Source organism: Schistocerca nitens, chromosome 12, assembly GCF_023898315.1.
Source record: "Schistocerca nitens isolate TAMUIC-IGC-003100 chromosome 12, iqSchNite1.1, whole genome shotgun sequence".
Taxonomy (NCBI): domain Eukaryota; kingdom Metazoa; phylum Arthropoda; class Insecta; order Orthoptera; family Acrididae; genus Schistocerca; species Schistocerca nitens.
In genome coordinates, this window is record NC_064625.1 from 105,466,981 (window position 1) to 105,482,496 (window position 15,516).

The 15,516-nt window shown below is 40.9% G+C and overlaps 1 protein-coding gene across 1 annotated transcript in view; it reads left to right on the forward strand.

Annotated features, from left to right (window-relative positions):
• Positions 1-15,516, forward strand: part of LOC126215147 (uncharacterized) — a 393,554-nt gene that overhangs the window by 354,820 nt on the left and 23,218 nt on the right. The window contains exons 8-9 of the mRNA XM_049941808.1: positions 5,682-5,789; positions 11,064-11,208. Coding sequence (XP_049797765.1) covers positions 5,682-5,789; positions 11,064-11,208 — 253 coding nt within the window. The remainder of the gene's footprint in view (positions 1-5,681; positions 5,790-11,063; positions 11,209-15,516) is intronic.

Here is a 15,516-nt window from a genome sequence, read left to right on the forward strand (position 1 = left end):
GTAAAGCATGCCTGTGTAGCGCTACATATATTCGACGGCAGAAGTTAGTTGTGGCGGCACCTACCAACATATTTCAGAACTTCCGCTTACTTTGTACTCGATTCTAAGCCGCAGGCGGTTTTATGGATTACAAAAACCGGAAAAAAAGTGCGGCTTAGATTCAAGTCAATACGGTACTTATATGTGAGGATTTTCAATAAAATGGTCATAACAAGATGAATTACTACAAAATGCACATTCTACAATAGTATCACTGAACGCCATGTCATTGACACTTTTGAAGTGATCCATAAGTTCACCAATATCAAAGTCAGCACTGTGGCATGTACTGGTGTATATCACTTCTACTTCAGCACAATTTTGGCTGCATGTCCCTAGAATGTAGTTTAGGAAAATCTGTTATTCTCTTTGTATGTATTTCGTGTTCACTGAAGAAATAAATGTCAGGAGCTTGCACATATTTTGTAGTATGATTTTTGAAACTACATCTCTTCCTCCAGGAGCTTCCAGTAGTACTTGCACATCCATATGTCCATAACAGGAGCCACAAAACACTAGTGACTGTCATCAAATGTGGATTCAGAGCTGACAGGAAAAAATATCTTCAGGCATTCTTTCTGCTTGTGTCTGCATAGACATTTGGGGGACATCATTTTTCCATTTCCCTTGACACACACAGTTCAAACTCTGTACTTGGAAGCATATATAGACTCCGTTTGGCAATTGTCCATCCATTGACATAGCAGCATATGAAGGGGTACCAAAAGAAACTAGAATTATTTTTTTAAAAGCTGTATATTTTCAAACTGTTTACAAAACAACCTTATCCAGTTCAAAGTACTACCGAGCGAGGTGGCGCAGTGGTTAGACACTGGACTCGCATTCGGGAGGACGACGGTTCAATCCCGCGTCCGGCCATCCTGATTTAGGTTTTCCGTGATTTCCCTAAATCGCTCCAGGCAAATGCCGGGATGGTCCGTTTCAAAGGGCACGGCCGACTTCTTTCCCCATCCTTCCCTAATCCGATGAGACCGATGATCTCGCTGTCTGGTCTCCTTCCCCAAACCAACCAACCAGTTCAAAGTACTCTCCATCACAACTAATACATTTGACCCACCAGTGCTTCCACCATTTGAAATCAAATAAAACCCAGTAAATCTTGTAAACCTGAGATTCCTCGCTATGTCTAGTGTTGTAATTAACAATAATGGAGACAAGAACTGCGTTCTTGTGCTTCACCAATACACACTGCTTCATGATATTGAACTACAGCATGTGATTTCCTTTTAAAACTGTATTGCACGTACTCCAGTATGCTGTTAATATTCCTTTTAGCCTTCAGGAGCTTGTCACATGCATTTAAACTTCTGACAGCGAATCATTGCTTAACTTCTCTCGTGCGTCGGCATCAAACATTCTGATGACACTTAGTATCAGGAGAAGGTTGGAATTCCCTTTCACTACTTGCACTGACTGTTCTATAACTTCGCATATCACTACTACCTCCAATGAAGTGTTCACCATTATCATCACTAGCATTAGAATTATGTGTTAGTGTTACAACAGTATCCATTTCTTAATGTTGAGAGTATTTTTGCACTATAATAGATACCAGAAGACATGCAAATGATTCATCTTACACACCAATACCATATTGACAAAGAAGAGTTCACTGTAACTTCTTCTCAACCAAGTGCAATACATTGGCTGGGTTGATTACTAATCACTGGCCCATCTGACAATTACACGAAATTTAACTTCACATAGACACCACACCATTTCTACTGGTCTCAACTGGCACAGCAGCAGAAAAATGTCAAATTTAGCACCGTACACTCAGCAGCATCTAATGGACAAGTGCAGAGATTTGCAGATAAACAAATGTCACTGGTGCAATAGGGGAATTTTAAATGATCCCTCACTGGTTGTCCGTTAGCACTTGTTCTTGTTGCTGGAACAGTTTTCTCCTAGTTGGTTGATCCTTCTTAGAAAAACAATTTCAGGGTTCTGTTTGTTTCAAAATATATTTTATAGTAGATGTCACAGACTGCTTCATTCTTCCACATTAGCTTTTTATTAATAATCACATCCAATCCACACAAGGTCCTGTGTGCAACTCATCAACTGCACAACTGCCACCAAGGAGTTACATCAAAGATAGTTATCACATTGTTAAGAAAACAAGTACATCCATGTTTCACATTCCTCCAATGTTTCACACATGACTCAGTAATCAATAATCATTAAAATAGTACTAATAACAATAATGAAATTTTCCATCATAATAAATTATACAAATAAATAACAAAAACTGTACACAGCAAAAAAAATACTGCTGCCAGAACACAAAAAATGTAAATATGCTACTCTTTAAAAGACGGAGAAGTGGGGAAGCTGCTGCCTCAATCCACATTTCGCCTGCCTTCCTCACCAAAAATTCTGGCATGCAAATATATTCACACTCTTTTAATACAGAACATTATAAATCCTTTTATATGGTCTCTCTTTGTAGTTCAGCCTTCACACTCAGTCTCTCTCTCTCTCTCTCTCTCTCTCTCTCTCTCTCTCTCTCTCTCTCATCCCCCCTTCCTGCCCTCTGTCAGTGCCTTGATCTCTTTCTTTTGCTCCTCCTTTCCACCTTACCACTGTCTCCTTCTCCGCCACATTCGCTGTCTCTCTGTCCCACTGCCATTGTCTTTGTCCCATTCATTTTTGCTCCCACTGCTACTGTCTTTTTCTTTCTCATTTTCTGCTGTCTTTCTCTTCAAATCCCATGGTATCCTCTATGCACAGTGTTTTGACCCCTAGACTAGGATATAGGGAATGTGGACAAAATTTGTCAGTCTTAGTGTGTCCAAACCTTCCTCAGTCACCCCCACTTCTTGGCCTCCAAGCGTTTGTATAACTGTCCCCTTTCTCTTTCTGTCCTGCTGACACTGTCTCTCTCCTCTCTCTTTCACGATCATTGTGCACGTGCCACTTTCAGCACAGAAAAGAGTGAACATCTGTGCACCCCAAAATTTTTGGTAAGGCGAAATGAGGATTGAGGCAGCCGGTTCCCCACTTTCTTGTCAGAGTCTTCGATATGCTCTTCTTTAGGTCTTTTTTGTGGTCGAACAGAAGCATTTCTTTTGCTGTTATAGTAGCGTCACCAGCTTATATAAAATGGATTTTGTAGATCAGTCAAGTGTTGAAAATTTGTTTATATACTTTGATAAATACTTTGATAAATATAAATGCATAATTTAAAACAAAACCATCTCCCATCCAGAGCAAGTTCACTTCAGGCTACACCTACAGTATACCAAAAAATGCAAGTACAAAGAATGATTTTTTGTAAGGTTCTTGTACCACCATAGAATAATTTTCATGACAAGACAGTCAGTAACAGCATGACATGCCCATTGTACATAGAGAGTGCATCACAAAGTTTTATTGGTAAAACATATGTTGACCAACAAGGCAGTTTGGTGAAAGAATCCTTGTGATGACCCCAAACCCTTTGCCATGTGATAACTACTTCAGTTAAAACTACATTTATGTCTCAGTCTGGATAGTATGTGCATATTTTACATGCTTAAGTACAGTAACTTTGAACCTCTGGATCTCAGTATCAGATGATGACACTGAAACAAGTTTCAAAATCGAAATTAGAGAAGCTGCCATCCACACAACTGGTACTTTTGTATCAGAAAAAAAATCGAGATTTTCCGTTTTCTCAGGAACTGCCCATGAACAAATAAGCCACTTAAGACCCAACATTGACCACACACAATGCAAAAGAATCAACCAACTTTGCTGAGATTGAGGAAGAGTGTAATGTTTACATTTTGACCCTGTGCTGTAGGACAGCTCCCTGAAATATCACAATTTCACTTGCAGCTTTTGGTACTGTGCCCTGTCAGACACATACGAATGAAGCACACTGACAAAAAGAAATTGCATAAGAATGGCGCTAGTAGTGCAATGCTGATGCAATTCAGGTTTGCTTTAATGGTCATGAATGTTAGTTATGTTTGAGACTGGACATCGTGAGCTGATGTTACTCAGAAATGACTTAAAGGTGTCAAAGATGTCATTATCAACACCTCACTGATGTGTGATAAGGCTATGAGATGATGGATGTTCCTTCTGTGATACTGCAGTAAATCTTGACAGAAATGTAGCCACTGTACACGATTGCTGGTATCAGTAGTCACAAGAGTGTACTGTTGCAGAAAGACAATGCTCTGGACGGCCACAATGCACTATCGAGAAGGAAGACCATAGCACTCATTGTATGGCTCTGGGGCATCGTACTGCACCTACAGCAGCAGTTGGCGCCACAATGGCACAAAAAATTGTAACAAATTGGTTACTTCAAAGACAGCTCTGAGCCAGACACTCTGTAGCATGCATTTCACTGACCTCAAACCACCATCATTTGTGACTTCAGTGGTGTCAAGTGAGAGCTCACTTGAAGGCAGGGTGCAGGTTTGTTTTTTTTTTTTTTCTGATGAAATCTGGTTCTGCCTCGTTTCCTATGATGGCAGAATGTACTGGTTGTGACATGGCTAGTTGATGGCCTGCAACCAATCTGTCTGCATGCTAGATGTAATGGACCTATGGACAGGGATGTGATTTCTTATGACAGCAAGAGCACTGTCATGGCTATCTCGTGCACCCTGATTGCATATTGTCAACCTGGTGATACGGCCTGTTGTACTGCAATTTATGAACAGCACTCCAGGTGGTGTTTTTGAATAGGATAATGAAACTTACATCGGGCACCTGTACCAAAAAATGCATGTACATCTGCATTCAACATTCTGGTGGTTACACTGGGTGCTAATATAGCAGCATTTCATATTTGCAATGACTTATCTCACATTTACATTAACCTGTGGTCTAGCAATGTAAATTACTTAAATATGTTACCTAGACAAAAATCAAACAATGGAAAATCCGGGATGGAATGTAATAATATTATGCGAAGGGAAGTTGCTTCTTATCATATAGCGGAGATGCTGAGTCGCAGATAGGCACAACAAAAAGATTTTCACACTCGAAGCTTTCAGCCAATGGCCTCTGTCAACAATAGGCAGTGTGGTTTCAGTTGCCTGAGACTGCAGTCGTGTGTGTCAGTTGCAGTTTCATGAGTGTGTCTAGTGTTGACGAAGGCCATTTGCCGAAAGCTTTAAGTGTGAAAATATTTTTGTTGTGCCTATCTGTGACTTAGCATCTTCAGTATATGGTGATTAGCAACTTTCCTCCACATAATATTGTTACCTAGACAAACGTATTCTTGAAATTTCATTACTCTCATTAATTAGTTTTGGTGCTGTGATATTTTTTTCTGTCAGTATTTTAATATATTGTGTCCTATATTAATTGTTGCTGTTGCTTAGTAAACAGTAAGAGTGTAACACTGACCAGTTTTATTACAAACCATCATGTGTTATATAGTAACAATATTTAGGAAGTCAACTTCACCTATATTTTTTTCTGGTACTAACTAAAAGAAGAATCATCATACCAAACACAGAACTCCTGCCCCCAATGTCCACACCCCTTTCCATTCACGCACTCCATCAAGACATCGTACTGCACCCCAGGGGCAATAATGCACAGGTTGAGAATCAGTGGTGCAACAAGGGGTGAGGAAACGGCTTTGACATTCGCCGACACTGTCACTGTTGCAGATGACTCGGGAGGAGGCAATCCGTTTCCTTCAGGACATCAAGCTGAACCTGGACCTGCTGCAGCAGCAGTTCTCCCAGCAGAAGCAGCAGGAGCAGCAAATGGCCAAGGTGGGCACGCCACCACAAACCTCGGCCCTGTATCACAGCTGAGTGCATGGGGACTCACTTTTTACTCCATGTAACTGACAGCTAATACACTCCAAGAAAAAAAAAAAAAATACATTTTTCTGAAATTGTATATACGAGGGCCGTTCAGAAAGTAACCTCCGGTTGATTTAAAAAAATACACCAAGTTAAATAAAAATATTTTAATATATACATCTTACAACTACATCTTTGCACTATTTTTCTACATAGTCTCCATAGCGATTGAGGCACTTATCGTATCTCTTCACAAGCTTTGAAATTCCTTCTGCATAAAAATCACCCGCTTGTGCCTGGAGCCAGCCTGTGACCGCATCTTTGAGCTCTTCGGTAACCCAATCTTGCTGTCACTATCTCGTACAAGAGAGTCTTAGAAATCTGTGGAAAACCAGTAGACAACTCCGACATTGAGAAACGTCGATTTTCACGAACTTTTGCATCAACTGTCTGAACGAGTTCGTCAGTCACCAATGATGGTCTACCACTCCTCTCTTCATCATGAACGTTTTCTCGTCTACTTTTAAATAAACGTACCCATTCACGGACAACTCCTTCACTCATAACTCTTGGTCCGTACACGGCACAAAGCTCACGATGAATAGCTGCTGCAGAATATACTTTGGCTGTAAAAAACCTTATGACAGCACGCACTTCACATTTGGCGGGGTTTTCTATTGCAGCACACATTTCAAACTGCCACAAAAACTAAACTAGCGCAGGTACGACATTCACTCGACCACGGCTTGATGCCGACTGACCTGTTGAGTGCGTGAACGCACAGATGGCGTCGCTACTCCCCCACAACCCGCACTGTGACCAATCGGAGGTTACTTTCTGAACCGCCCTCGTATGTACGTCACATCTACCAATTTCCACCCCCTTTGGGTAATTCATTTTTGGTGTATCTTTTCTTTTTTTTTGTAATAGAGTGTACTTGGGTCATCCAGTAATTAAATTTCCCTTTTCTTCAAAAGAAATAGATAGACAACAAAACTTTATTGGTAACAGGTACAAATCACTGGGCGAGTGAGAAAGCCACAGCTGTAAAAATCCATTTGAATAAAGAAATAACCATAACAGCTGCCATGAGAAGATTTAGTGATCCCCCATCCTCAGGTGCCAAACAATTGACCTTTTCAGACATGTAAGCCATCCCTCAATAAAACACAGATGTTCTCTGTCCTCATCATAGCATAGAAATGCAACCATCAAAACCTGACATTGGGCTACATATTATCAGGTTTGTACAGTTGCATTTTTATGCTGTAGTCAGTATGAGGACAGCCTGTAATATTGAGGGAGGGCTTCAATGTTTAAAAACGTTAATTATGTGGCACCCGAGTAAGTGACTTTATAGTCATGAAAGTAGTTGTGAACAAACAGAGAATTAGTAAATCTTCATATGACAGCTGCTGTAGTTATTTATTTATTCAAACAGATACAACAATGTCTGAGCTATTTCTGAACCAGAGTCATCACCAGAATTTTACACCTGTCATATCATGGGGTCAGTTTTTGTATTCCTGTGGCCTGTGAAAGGAACTATTTTGTGACAGTCTGCTCTTTACCATTATTAAAATGCTGACTAGGCAGGAGTTTCTTGACGTGCAAGAAAAGATGGAAACCATTGGTATCAAGAACAGGACTATATGGCTGATGAAGAAGCAGCCCCTTCATAAAAACTGTTGTGCGCCGAACTGTATGTCGGCAAGCACTTTCACAGAAAGTGTTCAGCACTCCATACCTCTTTACTTGAATAGCTAGTCACAATTTTCACAGCGTTTAATGGTATTGGTGAGCAGTGTGTTGTAAAGTAACACTCTGGCAGAGAGATGTATAACCGTACATCTACTTAGCTGACAAACAATAGTCATGATCTTATTTATTTAGTTATTAGAAACAGCAAGCCGTTTGTGGGTTCTATTGTCACCTGTTTGCACGTTGTCAAAAATGTTATTAATATGAGGTTTGATCTCAAGCTGGACAGATGAGCATTGTCCCCATTTACTAAGTGCTGAAATATTGTACATTGTGAGGAGTCATTGGCAGAAGAATTATTTCCCATTCATTGGTAGAAAGTCACGAATTGCTTGATCATATTTCACAACTGCAGCAGTAATTTAGTCCCTCAAACTGCAGTTCCGCAGTCCAACACAAAAACTTAATTATAAGGTGCAACAGTCCAGAGCTTCCAAAAAACAATAAAGCTAAATCTGAAGACACATATACAGGGTGTCCCAAAAAGAATGACCCAATTTTAACTTGTAATAACATTGAGACAAATGTCACTAGGTAACTGAAGCAGCTCTAGATGTAATCGGCATGGACTAGAGTTTCAGAAAAAATTCACTAGATGTCACTACGAGCGCTGACCTGGAGTGTGCAGCCAGTCTCGTGCAATATGGCATCTACGCAACAGAAGGAATATTGTGTTATTGAATTTAGTTGTACTCAATCATTGATCGAAATTCAGCGGGTGTTTCATATTCAAATTCGTGCTGAACCACCATCACCCAAGAACATTCAACCACCATCACCAAAGAACATTCGACGGTAGTATAAACAGTATGAAGAAACAGGGTGCCTCTGTAAAGGCAAAAGTCCTGGCCGGCCACGTGTTCCTGAGCAAACAGTGGAACAAATCTGACGAGCATTTGAGCAGAGCCCCCACACGTCTACACGTCGTGCTAGCTGAGATCGTGCATTACCGTGTGGCATCGATTAGCCCTCAGACCATACTGATTACAGCTGGTACAAGCTCTTCAAGATACTGACAAAGTGAAGTGAGTGATCTTTAGAATAGCATTGCTAGAGGACATGGAAGATGACACTTTTATGCCATGGTTGATATTCAGCAATGAGGCAACTTTCCATATTAGCAGTAAGGTTCACCATCATAATGTGCGTATATGGGGGCTCAAAAACCCTCATGAAACAATTGTACATGAACGTGATTCACTTACCCCACTTTTTTGAGGAAGAAACCATAAGAGGACAATCATATCTTGCAATGCTACGGAACTGGTTATTCCCCCAACTTGACTCAGATGAAATTGTCAATCAGAAGATGGAGCACCACAGCAACAACATGTGCAGTTTCCTCAGTGCCAACGTGCTTAAACATTGGATAGGGTGTACAGGACCATGAAACCAGGCATTACACTCTTGGCCTCCTAGGTCCCCTGACTTGACACCCTGTATTTCTTCCAGTGGGGATATGTTAAACAATGTGTTTACGTTCCTCCCTTACCTCATGACACTGAGGAACTAAAAACCAGAATATCAGCTGCTGTAGCTTCAGCGACAGAAGACACCTTATGCTCAGTTTGGGATGAATTCGGCTATATGTCATCCGTGCAGCAAATGGAGGACATATTTCATACAAGAACAATTCAGACGTGTGTGGGATGGCTGCTGAGATCCAGACTCGTGCAGTGACGGACCTCCGTACTGTGCTGCTGCAGCAGCTCCAAAAGTTCGTCACTGATGAGGGATCGTCACCCATAGCCCTCTTCAATATGGACACTGAGGGCGTACAAAAAATTGCCTCCACCACTGATGCAGCACTTATTTCCTTGTGACCTTCAGCCTGTACACCTGGTGCAAATTTCCATCAGTGCTGTGATTTATGCTTTAAGAAACTTTATCACAGACCAAATCTTACAGTCAGTGGGGAGGAAGAATAAGATCTGCAATTCTTGGCTGCCGCTTTTGACAGGGAAGACTTGGTTGACTGTCATAGCATTGTTACATCACTGTTCTGACACATATGTGACATATTTCCAGCATAATATATTTACTTATTTTAAATAAAAGGGAAACTTAATTTGTATATGACTCTCGTGCATCACAAGAGATACTGTTTATAATAATTATAATCAAAATAATTTATTCAGTAGTGGAAAGGCTAATTTACCTACAGCAGAACCAGTTCCTACTACTATTACATTACCGAAAGAATGTTCGTAGTGATAGATGGTAAATCATCGAGTAGAACAGAAGTGATAACTGGCGTTCCGCAAGGTAGTGTCATAGGCCCTCTGCTGATCCAGATTTACATAAATGATCTAGGTGATAATCTAAGCAGCCCCCTTAGACTGTTTGCAGATGACGCTGTAATTTACCATCTAGTAAAATCATCAGACGATGAATTCCAATTACAAACAATCTAGAGAGAATTTCTGTATGATGCAAAAAGTGGCAATTGGCACTAAACAAAGAAAAGTGAGGGTATTCACATGGGTACTACAATAAATCTAATAAATCACACAAATCTAAGGGCTGTCAATTCAACTAAATACCTAGGAATTACAATTACGAGCAACTTACATTGGAAAGACCACATAGATAACATTGTGGCGAAGGCGAAACAAAGACTGTGCTTTGTTGCCAGAACACTTAGAAGATGCAACAAACCCACTAAAGAGACAGCATACATTACACTTGTCCATCCTCTGCTGGGTGGTATGGGATCCTTACCAGGTAGGATTGACGGTGGACATCGAAAAAGTGCAAAGAAGGGTTTTCTTTGCGGTGAGATCTATTTATGAAATTTCACCTGCCAACTTTCTCTTCTGAATGCAAAAAGATTTTGTTGACACCCACCTACATAGGGAGAAATGATCATCATAATAAAATAAGAGAAATCAGAGCTTGAACAGAAAGATTTAGGTGTTCCCTTTTTCCACAGGCCATTCAAGAGTGGAATGGTAGAGAAGTAGTATGAAAATGGCCTGATGAACCCTCTGCCAGGCACTTAAGTGTGAATTGCAAGAGTAACCATGTAGATTTAGAAGACACAGAAATCATGATAATTCATTGAAATTACAGTGAGAAAAAGTGTCAGTTAATGATTTTTACTATGTTTCTTTGTCTGAAAGCTACTGTTGTCCAATTTTTCCTGTTTAAGTTGTTATCAGTACATAATAAAGGTTTTGAATGTTTAGTTTGACAGGTCATGATATTACATTACAAGGTTACATATTGGTCAGAGCAAGCCTCACAATCTTTAAGTTACCTGCTGGAAAGTAACTGAATGCAAATACGATTTACTAATTTCAGTGATTATGTACCTATCTTAGGACCTTCTTGAATTCTTTGATGGTAATCTTTGGTAGAATATTGAGCATTCAGAGTTTAATCTTATGCTACCAGTAAAACAAAATATGAGCATGAAAGAAATATCAAATACTTTTCTTAATCTATAGTAATAGTAAGATATACCTGCTTTGTTCCTAGGATCGGGCTACACTTCTTCAGAAGGCACTGGGTCTCGACAAGCCAGAAGTTCCGGTGACTTCAGAACCCAAACTGCTCCCACAGGACAATGAAGTACTGCAGAATGACAAGAAGAATACTGGCTCACATATTGAAACAAACAAAGGTGAGTACTGTGAACGACAGCATCAGAAAAACATCTCATGGTTTTGTCTCTAGCTGTCACCAGATTGCTCATGCATACTGAAGTACAAACCTTGTAACAAATAGCTGCATATAACAATTTCAGTGCCTAAAAGGACTTAGAATTTTAAATTGTCTTGTTCTTAAAAGGAAAAGGTTTAAAAGCACATAATGGAAAGCTGTCCACATCAAATTCTGTAACTGTGTAGATACTTCACAACCACTCAGCGAGATGGTGCCGTCTGACCAGCACACCTCAGTGTCATCGTCAGATGTTGCTTATGTAATGAGTTGCTCATACCTGCTGCTCCTCCAGCAATGTTCCCTCTGCTTCCCATAGCTTCCCTCAGTTCAGAACAAAATAAAATAGGAGTCCGCAGAATATAATGCCAATTTTATGAATGATTGGATTCGAAAATTCCTAGCAAATAGAACACCTGTCATTCTTGACAGTGGAGAATCTTCAGACGTAAATTCCTGTGCTCTCCAAGTTAGTGATATAGAACCATTATGTTTCACAAAATACAAACAACCTAGTGGATATCCTTGGAAGTTCCATGAGGCCTTTTACAAATGACCCTGTTATATGCAGAGAAGTTGCATTGCTAGAAAATTGTAGTAAAATGCAGGAGGAACAGCCATGGTATAAACATTTATCTGTACCACGTAGTAACTGAAATATAGTTAATTATGTTGTAGTTAAAAGTAAGATATTCTTTGGAAAAACTCTGACAAAGATACAGGTTCATAACTATAATTAAATTACTGTTGAACATCAATTATTTTTATCATGAGATGTACATACAACTGTTACACAATACTGCTACTTGCAAAGTCCGTTCAGTCCTTCTGAAATTAATAAATTAGACTGGTGCATAAGTTTTAACAACAGATACACATAACAGAGACTTTAATCACCAAGAACATATTCTCCTTCATTATTTACAACACCCTGCCAATGCTGGGGTACTTTTCAATTCTATGACAGTGGAAATCATGTGGTTTTGAGGTGATGAACACATCAAGCCATGTTCTGAGTGCATTTTTATCTGGAAAGGAAGTTCCTTGAAGGTTGTTCACCTGAGAGCAGGAAAGATGAAAATCTGAGGGCACAAAATCATGTAAATGAGGTGGGTGGAGAATGATTACCCGACCCAACTCCTGTATAGTGTTTTTTGTCAGACTAGCAGAATTCGGGCAGGCGTTATCCTGCAGTAGCTTCACTTCACACAGTCTTCCTGGCGATTTTTCTTCAACTGTGTCTGCAAGATGTCTCAGTTGTTGCCAATAAAATAATGTCAAGAGTGGTGGTTACACCTCAGGGAAGTAACATGTAGCACTCCACCCTGTCACTGTTCACCAGATGCATAACATTATCTTTTGTGGATGCGTGTGGATGCGCACAGGCTTTATGTTACGCATGCAAATGTCACAGGATGGTGGAATGATCACAGTTCTTCACATCTGCCTTCTTGAATGCACTGACATGGGGGAATGTTAGTACACCATAAAATGCCTTGTAGAGTACAGCCACACAACTGAAGTTTGCGCTTTATCACACCACACATCCACATGCCACATGCACGCCCCCCCCCCCTCCCCCCCAATGGGAGAAATTCCATTCAAACATTTTCCCTTTGCTCTACAGTTCCATATACACTCCAAGGAATTATCTGAATGGGACAGAAATTGGTAGATGTGATGTACATACACAGAAAACAAAATGATTACAATTTCAGAAAAATTTTATGATTTAGTCAAGAGAAAGTGCTTTGCAAATTATGCAAGTCAATAACATGTTGGTCCAGCCCTGGCCCTTATGCTTCGCATGGATTGACACAGTTGTTGAATGTCATTCTGAGGAATATCATTCCAAATTCTGTCCAATAGGCATGTTAAACCATCAAAATCCCAAGCTTGTTGGAGGGTCCTGCCATCTTTCTCCATTGGAGAGAGATCTGGCACCCTTGCTGGGCAAGATAGGATTTGGCAAGCATGAAGAAAAGCAGCAGAAACACTCACCTTCTCCCTCTCCCTTAGACTGTATACTTTGAAATAATGCTCTAACATCGGCGAATTTCTTGGAAATGTAGTACAAATTATGTGAGAGTGAGAAGTACAGAAGCGTTTTTCTAGTCATTTTGTTCATAAATTGAAATCAGTCTTCTTTGCTATCAGTCCTTTTTCTTCATCTTTAAGTACTCTATCTGGTTAGATTTTTCACAGTGATATAACATTATCTCATAGTTTTCTTTGTAACGTGATTTATTTCTCTCTCACTTTACACCAAGTGGCAAACTTGGAATGAGATGCCTGTGTCCCTCTCTTAAAACATGATCGACTTGTGCTTGGCTACAGAAATGGTTGTATCGCATCAGTGGTCAGGAGTTCCCAGGTGGGAAGTTCGGCCGCCACGTGCAAGTGTTATTGAGCGTGATGTCACAATGGGTGACTTGTGCGTTGACAATGGGGCTGAAATGATGATGAGGACAGCACAACACAACACCTAGTCCCTGAGGGGGGGAAAAAAATATCCCACCCCAGCCAGGAATCGAACCTGGGCCCCCGTGTGTGGCATTCCAATGTGCTGACAGTTCATCTAATGTGGAAGACTTGTGTTTGCCTAAGAACTACTGTTACACAGCTTGGCAGTGGGTGTGTCATAGAGAAATGCTTCAACTGAACAACTTATCACAATATTGCCAACTCTTTACATTTTTTTAAAATTTAAGCTCCTAACAGAAAGGGAGGGAGAAACGTAGCGAAACTTCTCTACTTAAGAGGGTACGTTATGTTGTTTGATTTATTACAAAATTGAGTCAAATTGAACCTGCAGTATGACCCCACTTGTCACTATCTGGCCTGAATGCAAGCTTTGATTCCATTGAGAAGGGTGTCCTCAAGATGTTGTATCCTCTCTTGAGGCAAGTCGATCCACAGTTGGTGTAACAAGTCCTTGAGATCCTGGATACTGGCACTGGGAAGGAGTTGACGTCTGAGCTGGTCCCACATATGTTTACATATTCATCATGCTGACCATGGGAGAACCTCAGCATCAAGCACGATTTGCCACATAAGAGGTAACAAGCAAGGATGACGGATGCAGATACACCACTGTGCCATCGGTTTTTCTTCAAGCATTACCAGGTGTCACTTGAAGTCTGCATTTACATAAACTATGTGATCAAAAGTATCCGGACACCCCCAAAAACAGATGTTTTTCATATTACAAGCATTGTGCTGCCACCTACTGCAGGTACTACGTATCAGTGACCTCAGTAATCATTAGACATCGAGAGAGAGCAGAATGGAGCACTCCGCGGAACTCACAGACTTCGAACGTGGTCAGGTGTCACTTGTGTCGTACATCTGTATGCAAGATTTCCTAAACATCCCTAGGTCCAATGTGACAGTGAAGTGGAAACGTGCAGCACAAAAGCGTACAGGTTGACCTCGGCTGTTGACTGACAACAACCGCCAACAGTTGAAGGTGGCCATAATGTGTAATAGGCAGACATCTGTCCAGACCATCACACAGGAATTAAAAACTGCATCAGGATCCACTGCAAGTACTATAGCAGTCACGCAGGAGGTGGAAAAACTTGGATTTCATTGTCGAGCAGCTGCTTGTAAGCCACACATCACATCATGCCAGTAAATGCCAGACGACGCTCAGTTGGTGTAAATAGTGTAAAAATGTTGTACAGAGTGACGAATCACTGTACACAATGTGGCAATCCAATGGCAGGGTGTGGGTATGGCAAATGCTCGGTGAACTTCATCTGCGAATGTGTGTAGTGCCAACAGTAAAATTCAGAGGCGGTTGTATTATGGTGTGGTCGTGTTTTTCATGCAAGGGGCTTGCACCCCTTGTTGTTTTGCATGGCACTCTCACAGGACAGGCCTACATTGATGTTTTAGGCACCTTCTTGCTTCCCACTGTTGAAGAGAAATTAGGGGATGGCAATTGCATCTTTCAACACGATCGAGCACCTGTTCATAATGCACGGCCTATGGCGGAGTGGTTACACGACAATAACATCCCTGAAATGGATTGGCCTGCACAGAGTCCTGACCTGAATCCTATAGAACACCTTTGGGAGTTTTGGAATGCCGACTTCTTGCCAGGCCTCACTGACCGACATCGATACCTCTCCTCAGTGCAGCTCTCAGTGAAGAATGGGCTGCCATTCCCCAAGAAATCTTCCAGCACCTGACTGAACATATGCCTGCGAGAGTGGAAGCTGTCATGAAGGCTAATTGGGGAGGGGGGGGGGGGCAACACTGTATT